Source organism: Hyla sarda, chromosome 10, assembly GCF_029499605.1.
Source record: "Hyla sarda isolate aHylSar1 chromosome 10, aHylSar1.hap1, whole genome shotgun sequence".
NCBI classification, from domain to species: domain Eukaryota; kingdom Metazoa; phylum Chordata; class Amphibia; order Anura; family Hylidae; genus Hyla; species Hyla sarda.
The window spans coordinates 78251817-78269789 of NC_079198.1; the positions used below are offsets into that span (position 1 = coordinate 78251817).

The 17973-nt window shown below is 42.0% G+C and overlaps 1 protein-coding gene across 5 annotated transcripts in view; it reads left to right on the forward strand.

Annotated features, from left to right (window-relative positions):
• The window catches only part of CADM1 (cell adhesion molecule 1), a 279815-nt gene that overhangs the window by 213157 nt on the left and 48685 nt on the right, over positions 1 to 17973 (forward strand). For all 5 annotated transcript variants that reach the window (XM_056543696.1, XM_056543697.1, XM_056543699.1 and 2 more), the window contains one exon: positions 3260 to 3432. In XM_056543696.1, the coding sequence (XP_056399671.1) occupies positions 3260 to 3432 (173 nt within the window). The remainder of the gene's footprint in view (positions 1 to 3259; positions 3433 to 17973) is intronic.

Consider the following 17973-nt stretch of genomic DNA (forward strand, 5'->3'; position numbering starts at 1 on the left):
CTCTGTGATGGAGCTCGCGAACGGCGTCTCTTATTCCAGCAGACCGAGCTCAGCCATATATTATACAGTCAGCTATTAATTTGAATGGCCAACATATAATGCTTAATTTCCACTGCACAGGAAATGTGTGGCCAGCCAACAATTCCCTATCAATAACAGACGGTCACCAATGGGTTCTAGGAGCTTGACTAAGAAAAAAGTAATACAACACCTCACCCCAGTACACAGCAACTCTTCCAATGCTGTGGCAGGACAATACATCCAAATCTTGGTCGGCACACAATAAAAAAATAATAATAATAATGATTGTTTGTTACATTGATTTTAAGATACCTGTAACAAACAAGTGCCAGATGATAGTATTGACCTGGAGCACAACTAATGCTTTTCTGATCAATTCAGGCCCATCAAGTCCTATGGTTTACAGTAAAGAATCAACATTTTCTTGAAATGATGTGCTGGCCAAAATATGGGTGCTTGACCTCCTATGGTCACCTGATCACTGGAGGAGATTATCTTTACAAGGAGATTGGTTTACGTAGACTTTAAATTAGACACAAAAAAAACGGCTAACTGATTTTTTATTACTTGAGTGCATAACAAAAAGTGATTAAAGGCCATCTGTGGCCGAAAACAACTTATACCCTATCCCCAGGATAGGGGATAAGTGTTTGATCGTGGGGGGGTCCGACCGCTGGGGCCCCCCGCAATCTCCTGTATGGGGCCGCGGCTCTCCCGTGCAGGAGGCATGATGTTGTGGCCGACACACCTCCTCCATGTAGTTCTATGGGAGAGGTGGGGAGGCAGCGTTCGTGCCTCCCCGCCTCTCCCATAGAACTGTGCGGGGAGGGGGCATACCGTCGGCCTCTCTAGGTCGCTATGTGCATTCGAGCTCTCACTGACCACTAATGCAGGGGCCCATTGCGGGGGGTCCCAGTGGTCGGACCCCCCACGATCAAACACTTATCCCCTATCCTGTGGATACGTGTTATAACACTGCAGATGTCCTTTAAAGATCTCCATATTGTGTGAAAACCTCCTGTGCGGACATATGTGCCTCCTTGGGTACAAACTGCAAGCAAACAAGCAGTCTTTTATTCACAAATATTTGCAAAGTTGTTTCCTTCTTTTTTTTTTTTTTAGATTTGTTGGAGCGATAAATATTGTCTCAAAGTACTGTTTAAGTTACAGAGGTAAAATAATGTATAATTCATGAATTGTTCTATGTCTGAAAGTTTTCTTTAGCTATACATTTCCCTTGCAGCAGGTAATGTAGTGTTCCATGGCAGCAATTCAGAGTTCACCAGGGCACAAGGCAATTCTGCAATTCCCTTATTCCTTTATTCTTTATTCAAAGAACTGAAAGAGTTAAACAGCTGCTCTAATTCCTGCCGTTAGTCCAAGATCACACAGGAAATGCTCCTGTAGCCCTCTCCATCATGGTCACACGTACATGTGGATGCAGAGAACCCATCCAGACACATGTATGTGTTAATGTCCCAATGGGATAATGGTTCAGCCAGTGACTCAGACAGTATTTATTTTCATGACATCCTCTAGAGTGCAGACCTACAATTTTATGTTGTGGCTTTGTCATAAGTATTCACACACTTAGTTGAAGTACCTTTTGCAGCGATAACAGCCTCCATTGTTCTTAGGTATGATGTTTGTACACCTGGATTTAGGGTTTGTCTGTCATTGCTCTCTGCAGATTCTCTCAATCTTAATGGGAACGGTCTGTGGATGCCATTTTCAGGTTTCTCCAGAGATGTTCACTTGGGTTCAACTCAGGACATTTACAGAGTTGTTCCTAAGCTTCTCATGTTTTGTCTTGGCCGTGTGCTTAATGTCATTGTCTTGTTGGAAGAGCAGTCTCGAACTGGTACTGACCAGTCTTCTTGTCCCAGCTACAGAAAAACACCACCTCACCATGCTTCACTGTAGGGATAGTATTGGGCAGGTGATGAACATTGCCTGGTTTCCTTTAGACATTATGTATAGAATTGAAGACAGGAAGTTCAGCTTTGAATGAATTACACCAGAGAATCTTGTTTCTCACAGTCAGAATTTTTTAGGTGCTTTTTTGTAAACCCCAGGCAGCTTTTATGTGTCTTTTACTGAGGAGAGGCTTCTTTTTGGCCACTCTACCAAATACCCAGATTGGTGAAGTGCTGCAGTGATGGATGACCTTCTGAAAATGTATTTAATCTGCACAAAAGAACTTTGGAGCTCAGCCAGAGTCACCAATGGGTTCTTGGTCACCTCTCCTACTAAGCCCCTCTTCCCCAAATTTCTTAGTTTGGTGAGGTGGACAGCTCTAGAAAGAGGGGGGGAAAAGACTTGAAGGTGGTGTCTCTGCGTTACCCTTGATAGAGGATGGGGGGATTTTCCCTTGCGGGAAGGGGTTGCAGGCTCTATAAATTAGCCGCTCACCTTGAGCATATAGGAAGAATGCGTATCACCCCATATGGGGTTATTAATGATGGTGTGGATCTTTGCAGCCAAAAGGTCGCAGGTGCAGCCGGATGGTGTCCTGTAGATAAACTGGATACAAATAAGAAAAAATGACCTTGGCAGCAGGCACTCAGGATCCCAAAGGAAGTGGTCACACTCAGGTCATAAAGTGGCACAGTGCAGCAACTTTATTTGATGTACAGCAATTGTTTTATTGCAAATAAATTACTCAAATAAAGTTGCTGCACTTTGCCACTTTATGACCTGAGTGTGACCACTTCCTTTGGGATCCTGAGTGCCTGCTGCCAAGGTCGTTTTTTTTTTTTTCTTATTTGTATCCATCTCTAGAAAGAGTCTTGGTTTTTCCAAACTTCCTCTTCCATTTAGGAATTATAGAGGCCACTGTGATGTTGGGAACTTTCTATATAGCCGAAATGTTTTCGTCCCCCTTCTCCACATCTTTTCCTCCACACAATCCTGTCTCTGAGCTCTGCCGGCAGTTCTTTCAAACTTATGGCTTGGTTTGTGCTCTGGTTTACATTGTCAGCTGCAAGACCTTATATACACAGGGGTGCATGTTTTCAAATCAGGTCTAAGGACTAGGTAAATTTAAATCACAATAAATCTAGTGTAATTCAACCCAACACTGGTATAGAAAATAACAGGGATAACATATAATAGCATATAGCACATACTATAAAATCCTCTCCATAGGTGGTCGTCATTTGTCATACTACAGTATCTATTTCTAAAGTAATTTTTCCCTAGAGAGAGGAAGTCTCATGTGGTTGTTTTTTCTCCGCAGACCAGAGAAAGTGACGTGGGTGAGAGTAGACGATGAACTTCCTGACCATGTCCTCATAGAGGATGAGAAGCTCTACATCAGCAGCCTAAACAAAACAGACAATGGCACGTACAGGTGCGAGGCCTCGAACAGTGTGGGCAGCTCGACAGGCGATTACACACTCTATGTGTATGGTAAGTAGTCAAGTCACAGGAACCTAGTATATAGTCTTTTTCTACTGATGACCTCTATTCTCTACTTATTGGGCACTGTCACTTGAAAAAAAAAAACATTATATACAGTCATGGTCATAAATGTTGGCACCCCTGACATCTTTCAAGAAAATTAAGTATTTATCACAGAAAAGGATTGCAGTAACACATGTTTTGCTATACACATGTTTATTCCCTTTGTGTGTATTGGAACTAAACCAAAAAAGGGAGGAAAAAAGCAAATTGGACATAATGTCACATCAAACTTCAAAAATGGTCTGGACAAAATTATTGACATCCTTTAAAATTTGTGGAAAAATAAGATTGTTTCAAGCATGTGATGCTCCTTTTAAACTCGCCCAGGGCAAGTAACAGATGTGGGCAATATAAAAATCACACCTGAAAGCAGATAAAAAGGAGAGAAGTTCACTTAGTCTTTGCATTGCGTGTCTGTGTGTGCCACACTAAGCATGGACAACAGAAAGAGGAGAAGAGAACTGTCTGAGGACTTGAGAACCAAAATTGTGGAAAAATATCAACAATCTCAAGGTTACAAGTCCATCTCCCGAGATCTAGATTTTCTTTTGTCCACAGTGTGCAACATGATCAAGAAGTTTGCAACCCATGGCACTGTAGCTAGTCTCCCTGGATGTGGACAGAAGAGAAAAATTGATTAAAGGTGTCAACGCAGGATAGTCCAGATCGTGGATAAGCAGCCCCAAACAAGTTCCAAAGATATTCAAGCTGTCCTGCAGGCTCAGGGAGCATCAGTCTCAGTGCGTCTACATTTAAATGAAATGAAACGCTATGGCAGGAGACCCAGGAGGACCCCACTGCTGACGACACAAGAGACATAAAAAAGCAAGACTGCATTTAACCAAAATGAACTTGAGTAAGCCAAAATCCTTCTGGGAAAACGTCTTGTGGACAGATGAGACCAAGATAGAGCTTTTTGGTTAAGAACATTATTCTACTGTTTATGAAAGTGGAATGAGGCCTACAAAGAAAAGAACACAGTACCTACAGTGAAATATGGTGGAGGTTTAATGATGTTTTGGGGTTGTTTTGCTGCCTCTGGCACTGGGTGCCTTGAATGTGTGCAAGGCATCATGGAATCTGAGGATTACTAACTGATTTTGGGTCGCACGGTACAGCCCAGTGTCAAAAGCTATGTTTGTGTTCGAGATCTTGGGTCTTCCAGCAGGACAATTGCCCCAAACATATGTCAAAAAGCACCCAGAAATGGATGGCAAGAAAGCCCTGGAGAGTTCTGAAGTGGCCAGCAATGAGTCCAGATCTAAATCCCATTGAACACCTGTGGAGAGATCTTAAAATTGCTGTTGGGAAAAGGCGCCCTTCCAATAAGAGAGACCTGGAGCAGTTTGCAAAGGAAGAGTGGTCCAACATTCCGGCTGAGAGGTGTAAGAAGCTTATTGATGGTTATAGGAAGCAACTGATTTCAGTAATTTTTTTCCAAAGGGTGTGCAACCAAATATTAAGTTAAGGGTGCCAATAATTTTGTCCAGCCCATTTTTGGAGTTTGGTGTGACATTAAGTCCAATTGGCTTTTTTTCCTCTTTTTTTTTTTTTGTTTAGTTCCAATACACACAAAGGAAATAAACGTGTTACTGCAATCCTTTTCTGTGAGAAATACTACATACTACAATTTCAGGGGTGCCAACATTTACGGCCATGACTATATATATATATATATATATATATATATATATATATATATATATATATATATGAAAATTATTATTATTATGTATATTTTTGGGTTAAAAAAAGCAAGGCTCTGTAACACGCCCCCAGCTCTCAGACATCAGGGCACACAAGCCAGGAGCCTGCACAGAGCCCGCCTTACCTGTCCTGTCCACACTTCCTGTATTTTGTCCCAGCCGATAAACACAAATAGCTGCAGGGACAAGACTTCCAAAAATATATACATGTTTTAACCAATGTTTATTACATATATACATATTGTTATTATCTACATTATATAAAAAACACTTTCATGCCCATTTAAGTCTCTATATAACAACCAGAGTAGAAAATAGTTGGAGTTATTATCCATGTAACCAGTAGGATCATCTTTTATCAAATCTAAATGCTTTCTATGGACCACACCCCAGGATAATGTCTGCTCTTATTAGCCTTATTATCATTTTATATGTTTTACTCCAAGTTTTATCTGAATATTTTATGGGGATAATACAAAAAAAATATATAATATTCTCTAATGGTATCTGCTCCCATGTTTGGCAATAAATTGGACTATACCCTACAGAACCCTTAAAATAAAACACTAATAAATAAATAATTATATATATATATATATATATATATATATATATATATATATATAAACAGCAGTAAATATAATGTTGAGTCAGGTTCTTAAAAACTGTAGTCTAAAATTATTCAATATGAGAAACCTTACTTCTCCCAGTTACTCCTATGTGACAACTGTTCAAATAAGTACCATGTAGTTGCGGATTTCTCCATTGTAAATTTGCATAATAACACAGATATCTGAGACCGAATGCGCTCTGTTTTGTAGACAGAATTGTTATTTAAATATACATTAACTTTTTCACCCTGACTATTAATATTTGAATATACTAAATATACTTTGTGGCTATCCAACAGATCAGCAGTTCTATATGGATCAAAGTATTAGGTACACCACTATAATATTATAGTAACATTATACATAATACCAACAGGATTCTTTAAAATATATTTTTTTCATAACAAAATATTACATACAATACATGTAAGCTATGTGATCAAAGAATGTTTACACGGGAGCTGAGGCAAATGTAAACGGTAAAAAAAAAAAAAAAGGGGTTAAAGATCACAGGAACAACCAACAAACAAAGTTCATGTCAAAGACAAGCCATAGCTACAAAACAGGGCAATACTGGACACAGGAGGGTGGGGGTGTTAGGGAGGCATAAGGGTCTGGGTTGGTGAGCCAAGGTGGGTTGGCTGGGCAGAGAAGTGTTGCCAGGGGTACAAGGTTCTTAGGATCTTAGGGTTACCTCAGGGAAGGGCCACAGGTTTCTTTTGATGATCACGTTGTCTAGCTGTCTACATACTTCCGAAAAGTCCAAAGTTTCTAGGCCTTTGCATTTTTTTGCTTGGCAGTGAGGAAACTAATCAGCGCCAATGGAGATGCTGCCAACACAGCAGGGGTCGTGGGTCAATGAGAAACCTGTAACCAAAAACTAAAATATAGATTTGAGACCAAAACCTAGCGACTACAGGACAGTATCATCAATATGGCCAGCATCACCTGATGCCGTGCAGACTCTGACACAGTCTGGAGAGTAACCGGGGAATGTGTGAGCCATCCGTACAGGCACTAGTTAGAACCGCAACAAAACTTTATATGATGTGTTCAGCATGAATGTATTAAGACCACTCCAAATATGTATCCATTGTGCCTCCTGCAGGTTAGTGCCAAAGTCATCCTCCAATTTTTTTTATACTTTTATACAGTGCTCAAGGCCACATACATGGCCTCCTACTACAGAACACCCATTGCACAGAAAGTGTATCTGTGCTGCAGTCACTTCACATACTGACAGGTTGTAGCATTTGGCGCAGTGGGGACACCATTTCTATTTTGCTCATTGGATAGTGGATTGGGGAAGAGGGTCCAGCTACATGTAATTTTAAAACCAAAACCAGTGAAAACTTATTGAAAAGCTTCCCAAATTTTTCACATCTCAAAGAACCCCTATCAAAAAATAAAAAAAGTAGTACGCCACTGTGACAAAAGGCTTAACTCAGGCATAACACTGGTATTTTTCAACAGAGTTTCTTTTTAAAAATTGACTAAGACCAATTCATGACATATTAATAGGATATGCTGAGGTAAAGGAACTGTGGTACTCTTAAAAACATAGTACCCCTTTGGCTCCTATGAGCAGCTACACTCTGCTTTCCTCAAAAGTTACTGTGTGGGCCTTCAACCTTTTTCCTAGCGAAATGTGGATAAATGAAGCCTATGGGCACCATGCAGTAGGGTAGTGCAGTCCTTTTGGTTTTAATGATAAGTTTTTTTTGGGTCATCCCTTTTTGTTTTGCTCTTACTAGAGATATGTCTGACTTTTTGTGACATTTTTGGCACACTGATCTTTTATTTGTGACATTGCTACCATTTTTGACAATCTCTTTTACTTAAAGGGGTATTCCGCTCCTCAGTGTTTGGAACAAACTCTTATGAATGCTGGAGCCAGCGCCGGGAGCTTGTGACATCTTAGCCATGTCCCTCATGACGTCACGCCGGCCCCCTCAATGCTAGTCTATGTCACGCCCCCTCCCATAGACTTGCATTGAGGTGGCGGGTCATGAGGGGGTGGGGCTATAACGTCACAAGCTCTCGACACCGGCTCCAGCATTCGGAAAAATTTGTTCCAAATGCTGAGCAGCGGAGTAACCCTTTAAAGGCGTACTCCGCCCCTAGACATCTTATCCCCTATCCAAAGGATAGGGGATAAGATGTCAGATCACCGGGGTCCCGCTGCTGGGGACCCCCGGGATTGCCGCTGCGGCACCGCGCTATCATTGCTGCACAGAGTGAGTTGACGGGCGATACAGGGGCCAGAGCATCGTGACGTTGCGGCCCCTCCCCTCGTGATGTCACGGCCCGCCCCCTCAATACAAGTCTGTATGTCACGAGGGGCGGAGCCATGGCGTCATGCTGCTCCGTCCCCTGTATCGCCCGTCATTACGCACAGAGCGAACTCGCTCTGTGCAGTAACGATAGCGTGGTGCTGCAGCTGCGATCTCGGGGGTCCCCAGCAGCAGGACCCTGGCGATCTGACATTTTATCCCCTATCCTTTGGATAGGGGATAATATGTCTAGGGGCGGAGTACCCCTTTAAGCAGGCCACCTGTAATTGTTTGGTGCGCCACATTACATCCTGTCATTTTCCCTACAGAGCTATCCCTCGTGCTTTTTTTTCTGGTGCCATGACTTGATAGGCTTTTAGAGTAATTTTTTTGCCCTCCACAACCCCCCCCCCCCCCCTCTTTTTTTTTTTTTTTGTAAAGTAAACAAGCAGATAAAACATACAATTATATATTTTTTTATTAACACCTTAATAATCATTTAAAAAATATTGTATTGTGACTTATAATAACTATAGCCATGAGTATTTTTGTTGGGGCTTATGTCATAGTCTATCTTAGCAAAAATTCCTTTTTTCCCCTTATGCAGTACAGTAGGTCCCCAAAAAGTCCTTTGTGGAACATATCTGCAGTGGAAATATTGTGACATGTATTCCAATCAGAGGTCATCTTGATCTAATAGGTTGGATACCATGATTGTATAGCACAGATAGGAATCAAACTGATGCCACATAGTAGTACATTCATTAATGTAAACCTAATGACCCGTTCTTCAAAGGGCATACCAAGATCAAAGAGGGAAACTTTTAAATCAAGCGTAGGGATTGTCCTGTAGGTAATACATTTACTTTAAACCTCTTGTGGTAAAACTTTGAGATCAAGTCTATCAGTATAGTCTGTTCACATAATTCCCTTATCTTACTGAGGCTTAAAGCTAAAACCTTACATGTTACTTAAAGGGGTACACCGGTGGAAAACTTTTTTTTTTTTAATTAACTGGTGCCAGAAAGTTAAACAGATTTGTAAATTACTTCTATTAAAAAATCTTAATCCGTCCAGAACTTTTTAGCTGCTGAATACTACAGAGGAAATTATTTTCTTTTTGGAACACAGTGCTCTCTGCTGACATCTCTGTCCATTTTAAGAACTGTCCAAAGTAGAAGAAAATCCCCATAGAAAATATGCTTCTCTGGACAGTTACTAAAATGGACAGAGATGTCAGCAGAGCGCACTGTGGTCATGATGTCAGCAGAGAGCACTGTGTTCCAAAAAGAAAATAATTTCCTCTGTAGTATTCAGCAGCTAAAAAGTACTGGAAGGATTAAGATTTGTTTAATCGAAGTAATTTACAAATCTGTTTAACTTTCTGGCACCAGTTGATTAAAAAAAAAGTTTTCCACCAGAGTACCCCTTTAATACCTAATCCTGATCATCTACATATCATATTTTTGTGTCTGGCAGCTATATTTTTCACATCTCTTCTTTCTGTTTCTCACTTGCTTTGTCATCCTGTGCTTTGGAGGGGGGTGTCCTCACTCTTCATGACTCATCTTCCTCCTTGAGTGCTGGGTCTCTTTATTCAATCACTGCAGGCTGCTCTGTAACCCCCTCATCTCTGCTGCAGTCTGATAGGACAGGAGTGAACACAGAGGAGTGCTAGTCCCGCCCTCACTTACTGGACGTTGTCCATTCCTGTGCTTCAGCTTGGACAAAGATGATGATGCAGTCAGACAAGATTGTGTTCTGGATGGTATGGGGTGCTTTTTATAAGCCATGATTTCTATAAAAAGCAAAGATTTCTATAAAAATGTTCTTATAATCTTAGGTATATTAGAAAGGTTGATGTTTTGCCAGCATGTACAGCATATAAAATGTTTTTGTATCTGTTAGCATCCATTTAAAAACAAAATATCCTTTATAATCCAGCTTGTTTAAAAAGTAGTATTGAGGTGGGAGCATTACTACTGTTTGTATAAAATGCAGAAATTATAAGAAAACATTAAGGGGTACTCCGGGGGAAAAATGTTTTGAAATCAACTGGTGCAAGAAAGTTAAACAGATTTGTAAATCACTTCAATTTAAAAATCTTAACCCTTCTAGTACTTATCAGCTGCTGTATAATACAGATAAATTAGTGAATTTATTTTCTGTCTGACAACAGTGCTCTCTACTGACACCTCTGTCCATGTCAGGAACTGTCCAAAGCAGGAGAGGTTTTCTATGGGGATATGATTCTAATCTGGACAGTTCCGGACACGGACAAGGGTGTCAGCAAAGAGCACTGTTGTCAGACAGAAAATAAATTAATAAATTTCTCTGTTTTATACAGCAGCTAATAAGAACTGGAAGGATTTAAAAAAAAATTAAAACAAGTAATTTACAAATCGGATTAACGTTCAGGCACCAGTTGATTTGAAAACATTAGTTTTTTTTTTACTTGTTTTGCCGGAGTTCCCCTTTAAATGGAAAATAAAAGGAAATTAAACAGTGACACCTAGTGGCCAAACGGTATGAAAAAATAAATGTAATTTATTGATCTTCTAAACTTCACACCCACATAATGTACAGTGATCCCTCAACTTACAATGGCTTCAACATACAATAGTTTCAATATACAATGGTCTTTACTGGACCATTTTAACTTGAAACCAGACTCAACATACAATGCTTTAAAACCTGCGAAACGTGGTGGAAGAACCAACCAATCAGAATGGATATTTCACTGGTAAAACCCCTGTGCATGCACTGACTGATGTCTGGTAGCGCCCCCTACAGTACAGGGAGGTATTACATGTTCTGTACTCTTTACCTGTGCAAGGGTTAGCTTCTCCTTTGGGCATCAGGTGTGGGCGGCTCCATTTTCCTTTTTTTAGGACATTGCGTGTTCTGTACAGGACCCTGAAGAAGCTTCTGTCCTCTACATAGACCAGACATTTCCCAAAAAGGTTGTCTCCAGCTGTTGCAAAACTACAACTCTCAGCATGCCCGGACAGCCGAAGGCTGTCCGGGCATGCTGGGAGTTGTAGTTTTGCAACAGCTGGAGGCACCCTGGTTGGGAAACACTTAAATAGACAGTGATTTACAACTCCCAGCAGATCTTTCTTCCTTTTATATGTAAGGACTTGCTTTATCTATATTAGTTATCTACTTATTTATCTTTAAAGGGGTTCTCCGGTGCTTAAACATCTTATCCCCTATCCAAAGGATAGGGGATAAGATGCCTGATCGCGGGAGTCCCGCAGCTGGGGACCCCCGTGATCTTTTGCACGCGGCACCCCGTTTGTAATCAGACTGATTACCGGCGACCGCAGGTCCGGCGGCGTGTGACGTCACGCTCCGCCCCTCAATGCAAGCCAACAGGAGGGGTGTGATAGCTATCATGCCCCCTCCCGTAGGCTTGCATTGAGGGGCGGAGCGTGACGTCGCACGGGGGCAGAGGCGTGACGTCACACGCCGCCCGCCCTGCGGTCGACCATAATCAGACTTGGAGCGAACACGCTCCGGACACTGATTATAAACGGGGTGCCGCGTGCAAGATCCCTGGGGGGCCCCAGCTGCGGGACTCCCGCGATCAGGCATCTTATCCCCTATCCTTTAGATAGGGGATAAGATGTTTAAGCACCGAGTACCCCTTTAATCCTCACTTTTTCCTATTTTTGGATGACATTTTGGTGGCTACAGAACCAATTACCAGGTTTCCATAGAGTTATGGTCTCAACATACGATGGTTTCAACATACAATGGTCATTATGGAACCAATTAATATTGTAACTTGAGGGACCACTGTATACAGTATATAAGAACGGCATTGTCTTCTTTTGGCTTGTTAAAAACACAAATGTAACTTCTGTCAGTTTTTCCGCCCCCCCCATGGATGACAGGTCTTGATGGATAATTTGCAAGCGGTGGTTTTCCCCTTGGCCCCTCTACTTTTATGGAACAATGACATGTAAGAGTATAGTTCTACCACACACAAGCAGTGCCAGGCAAGACTCAGTGCCACATTAAGCTGTCACTTTGTCTTCTATTTGTCTTTGTCATCTTGACAGTGACACCATTCTGCAGCCATATTCCCTGAACACTCATAAAAGTACTGTCTGTAATTAAGGGTTTGATGTATTAATTACAGACAGGCCGGCTCGGGGAGAGATAAAGGGACTTCCAGATGTGCCTGTGATTGGAAGCTGACATCCTGCTAACGTCTCCTATCACACGCAGAGTACACGCGCAGCACTCCCTGCTCGCCCTACCTTCCTCGCAAGTTCAAAGCCAGATTACTTCTCTGCTTCTCTTTCATCGGGGCCTGGGGAACGAGGACTCATTAACAGGTGGCTGCAGAAACATGAAAGTGCTCCCCGATTTAACACCTTATTGTTTATTTTATCACTTGGGAAGCGTGGAGTGAACAGCTGGGTTATTACGGACGCGGCCATGCCTGACACGGGCCTCTAATACACCACCAACGGTGCTACCAAAGTACCAATGCAGTATCGGGAGCAATTGGACCAGAGGGTGGAGAAATTGCAGTTGCATCTGCTCACGCTAGGACAGTGTTTTCCGACCAGTGTGCCTCCAGCTGTTGCAAAACTACAATTCCAGCAGGCCCCGGCAGCCGAAGGTATTACCAAAGTACAAATACATTATCAGGAGGAATAGGACCAGAGGGTGGAGGAATCTCGGTTGTATCTGCTCACCCTAGGATGGTGTTTCCCAACCGGTGTGCCTCCAGCTGTTGCAAAACTGCAACTCCCAGCATGCCCGGACATCTTTAGCCTGGGAGTTGTAGTTTTGCAACAGCTGGAGGCACACTGGTGGAGGAGCGCTGCACTAGGAGGTAAAGGTTTAAGGTTTGTGAAGTCTAACTTGGCTTAAAAGAGCATTAAAGGGAATATGGCCTATTGTTGAAATCACGTTTTATGTACTGTATTTTTCGCCCTATAGGACGCACCGGCATATAAGACGCACCCAATTTTAAAGGTGCAAAACCTAGAAAAAAAAGATTCTGAACCCAACAGTGATCTTCAACCTGCGGACCTCCAGATGTTGCAAAACTACAACTCCCAGCATGCCCGGACAGCCAACGGCTGTCCGGGCATGCTGGGAATTGTAGTTTTGCAACATCTGGAGGTCCGCAGGTTGAAGACCACTGGATAGGAGGTAATACTTATGTGTCCCCACCGCTCCGGACTCGTCACCGCTGCCCTGGATGTCGCTCCATCGCTCCGGACGTCTTCTTCCCCGGGATCCACGCTCTCCATTGCCGTCATCACGTCGCTACGCACGCCACTCCTATTGGATGATGGGACGGCATGCACGACGACGTGATGACGTCAAAGGAGAGCGCCGCCATGCAGGGGATCCCGGCATGGAGCAGACACCGAGGAGGCAGGTAAGGTCCCTCCCAGTGTCCTGTAAGCTGTTCGGGACGCCGCGATTTCACCCCGGTGGACCCGAACAGCCCGACTGAGCAGCCGGTTTAGTGTCACTTTCGCTTCAGGCGCAGCGGTAAACTTTGATCGCCGCGTCTGAAGGGTTAATACAGGGCATCATTAGCCGCGGGTCCCAGCCATTGATGGCCGCAGGGAGCGCCACGATAGGTGTGTATTCGCCGTATAAGACGCACCAACTTCCCCCCCCCCCCCCCCCCCCCAGTTTTGGGGAAGAAAAAGTGCGTCTTATACGGCGAAAAATATGGTATATTGTAGGGAACCGCTTACACGGTGGGGTCAGCAATGACAGTTTTCACACAGGCAGCAGGTTTCGAATGAATGAATGGATGGATTATAGGCACAAAGCACAGTGCAAACAAAAGCCTAAGCTTGTCCGGCTCTAACTAAACATCAGGATACCTCACTATCCTACTGGGGTCCTAATGTCTGGCCACAAGCAAACTCGCACAAATGTCCATAGAGGAAGGTTCAGACCTGGTGGGTTTTCAGCTGCAGCTCTGGCTGTGTCTGTTTTCTCCTCTGTCTCTCCAGCAATCAGCAGCCACCCAACCTCACCTGAGGACACCTTGTAATAGGGAAACCCATAGTGGACTAGGGGTGTGGACTGGAGCACTCCCACATCCAACCTGTCCTCCAGTCCAGGAAATCTAGCCCATGAAACTTAAAGGGGTACTCCGGTGGAAAACTTTTTTTTTTTTTTTTTAATCAACTGGTGCCAGAAAGTTAAACAGATTTGTAAATTAAATAGAATATATAGCTTAAGCCTCTAGGACCTCGCCAATGGTGCATAATGATGCACCATTGGTGAGGTCCTAGAGGCTTAAGCTATATATTCTATTTGATATTTATTAGTGTTGCCGGTGGGGTCCGGCTTTAGCTTTGATTGCCTTGGTCCTTCTGTTGTGAGCTGCACCTAATTTTAAGATTTGTAAATTACTTCTATTAAAAAATCCTTCCAGTACTTATTAGCTGCTGAATACTACAGAGGAAATGGTTTTCTTTTTGGAACACATAGCTCTCTGCTGACATCATGACCACAGTGCTCTCTGCTGACATATTTTTCCTTTTTTAGGAACTGTCCAAAGCAGCATATGTTTTCTATGGGGATTCTCTCCTACTCTGGACAGTTCTTAAAATGGACAGAGGTGTCAGCAAAGAGCACTGTGGTCATGATGTCAGCAGAGAGCTCTATGTTCCAAAAAGAAAAGAATTTCCTCTGTAGTATTCAGCAGCTAATAAGTACTGGAAGGATTAAGATTTTTTAATAGAAGTAATTTACAAATCTATTATAAACACAATGGAGAGGCTCCTGTCTGTCTGACCGTCACTGAGGACCCGAGCAACCCAACAAACACCTATACCCACGGTGTATAAAAATAGGAACAATATGGAAAAAATAAATGGGGCTCGAGGGTCAAAGATATCTGGTTTAAATTAATCAATATTTATTAATATTAATATAAAATGCAAAATAGACCAAATAGGGATGTACAGGGCCCTTGTACCTCCCTAATTAATTAAATACACAATAAATATATGATAATCCCAATATAAAAAACTAAAAATAATAACAACTATAAAATGCAATTTGAGCCTGTGATATCAATATAGCGATCTACTGATCCTGAGGAACAGCACAGTATAAATGTTCATTCAAATGCTCTTGTTTCCAGAGATCTTCAATATAGAAAAGATAAAATGTAGCCGCTACAGATGCCAGTTAATCAATTGATGCGGTGATACTGTATCTGTCCAAACATTGGCAACTAGATCTCACCGACACAGTGATACAATGTGGCACTTTGTGAACAGTGAACAGTCACTTGAAATCAATCTTTAAGCATTTCTGCGTATGCCATACATCAAAATAGCCAGTCTGCAATACATTCCATATAATGCTCACCACTCCGGGGTGGCACGGATCTCCCTTCAGTGTAGTCCTGGGGGCCGGCTGTATAGCGTCTTATGACCGGTGCCTTGCCTCTGTCAGGGATCGTGCTGCTGGAGTCTCGGCCAACTCCTTCCTCGTGCACAGGTCGCGCGCTCGGGAGATGGTTCACTGTAATAAATGCCTTGGATGTGGCGAATGATCGCTATTCTGTCAGAAGAGTGTTCTATAATAACAGGCTCAATATCGCAAAATTAAAATCGCTGGACGCGTTTCAAAACCTTCCTCGGTTTTTTTCTTCATCGGTTTTTTCTTCAGCAGCGGAACGTGCTGCTGCTGAAGAAAAAACCGAGGAAGGTTTTGAAACGCGTCCAGCGATTTTAATTTTGCGATATTGAGCCTGTTATTATAGAACACTCTTCTGACAGAATAGCGATCATTCGCCACATCCAAGGCATTTATTACAGTGAACCATCTCCCGAGCGCGCGACCTGTGCACGAGGAACGCCGCCGGGTTACTCACTCTGCTTACCGCATACAGCCGTTATAACAACTACCAGTGAGAAGCCAATCGGGCCATCTACAATAAGGAACTGAGGTTTACAGACCACCATCATTCCAAGTTGGTCCGACCAAGGGACTCCGCTTGACAGCGCTGCAGTCCCCCCAAACGGTGCCCACCACTTAGTGCTGCGCTCTTAGGAGTTGGCCGAGACTCCAGCAGCACGATCCCTGACAGAGGCAAGGCACCGGTCATAAGACGCTATACAGCCGGCCCCCAGGACTACACTGAAGGGAGATCCGTGACACCCCGGAGTGGTGAGCATTATATGGAATGTATTGCAGACTGGCTATTTTGATGTATGGCATACGCAGAAATGCTTAAAGATTGATTTCAAGTGACTGTTCACTGTTCACAAAGTGCCACATTGTATCACTGTGTCGGTGAGATCTAGTTGCCAATGTTTGGACAGATACAGTATCACCGCATCAATTGATTAACTGGCATCTGTAGCGGCTACATTTTATCTTTTCTATATTGAAGATCTCTGGAAACAAGAGCATTTGAATGAACATTTATACTGTGCTGTTCCTCAGGATCAGTAGATCGCTATATTGATATCACAGGCTCAAATTGCATTTTATAGTTGTTATTATTTTTAGTTTTTTATATTGGGATTATCATATATTTATTGTGTATTTAATTAATTAGGGAGGTACAAGGGCCCTGTACATCCCTATTTGGTCTATTTTGCATTTTATATTAATATTAATAAATATTGATTAATTTAAACCAGATATCTTTGACCCTCGAGCCCCATTTATTTTTTCCATAATTTACAAATCTGTTTAACTTTCTGGCACCAGTTGGTTAAAAAAAAAAAAAAAAAAAACGTTTTCCACCGCAGTACCCCTTTAACAAGAGAGCCGTAGCAGACTATGCTCTGCTAAAGCAGCATATCCTTCTGGATTTCCTTTATCGTGCCTGGCTGAGAAAAGCAGGTGAAATATACACCCTATCCACCACTTTCCCGTACACTTCACCAATATATATATATATATATATATATATATATATATATATATATATATGACACCCTGTTATCTATATAGATTTAGCTAGCTAGACATAGATAATTAGCTATAGATATGTTGAGAGAGCTGCTGTATAACACATTAACAGACCATAGTTTCAGCAAATATTGCTGCCCCCATAATAATGTAAAAAGAAATAAAATTATTAAATTAATTGGTTAATAAATAAATTAAATCATAATTACAATTAGACAAAAATAATTGAAAAAAAGAAAAAACGATTCAGTTTCTGGCTCTAATTAGTGAAAACAATTCAACTTGACACGTTCCCTATAAATGCATTATAATGCCTTGTGAAGAGATATGTTCCGATGTCTCCTTTTCAGCTGTAGGGACTTCCTTTATTGGGGGCCACATTGTCTTTATATACAATACCTGTGATCACCAGTAGTTTGTTGAGAAATTGGCCATAATAGAGTAAGTAGCAAGGTGGTGCTTCGTAGTCGGATTCATGTGCTTTGCTTTTATCTGACTATTAAATGGGTTTACACTCGAGGCCCTTTTAACAGGCCCATTATTGTCCTATGTAAAAAAAAAAAGTGATCAGCTAAAAAATGAACAATCTCTCATTCATCGGCTGATCGCTTGGCTTGTGCAGCCCTAAAAATCATTGTTGCTTGAATGCACATCTCTCTGTGTTATCAGGGGATGTGGGGCCAACAAATATAGAAGAGAAGTACAAACCTTGGGGGAGATTTATCAAAACCTGTCCAGAGGAAAAGTTGCCCAGATACCCATAGCAACCAATCAGATAACTTCTTTCATTTTGCAGAGGCCTTGTTTAAAATAAAAGAAGCAATCTGGTTGCTATGGGCAACTGGGCAACTTTTCGATAAACTTTTTGATAAATCTCCCCCATTGAGATGTGTTTTTTTTTCTAATTTTACATTTTACTAATATTTTATACATTTTTATAATTTTTTTTATATTTTATTATTTTAATTT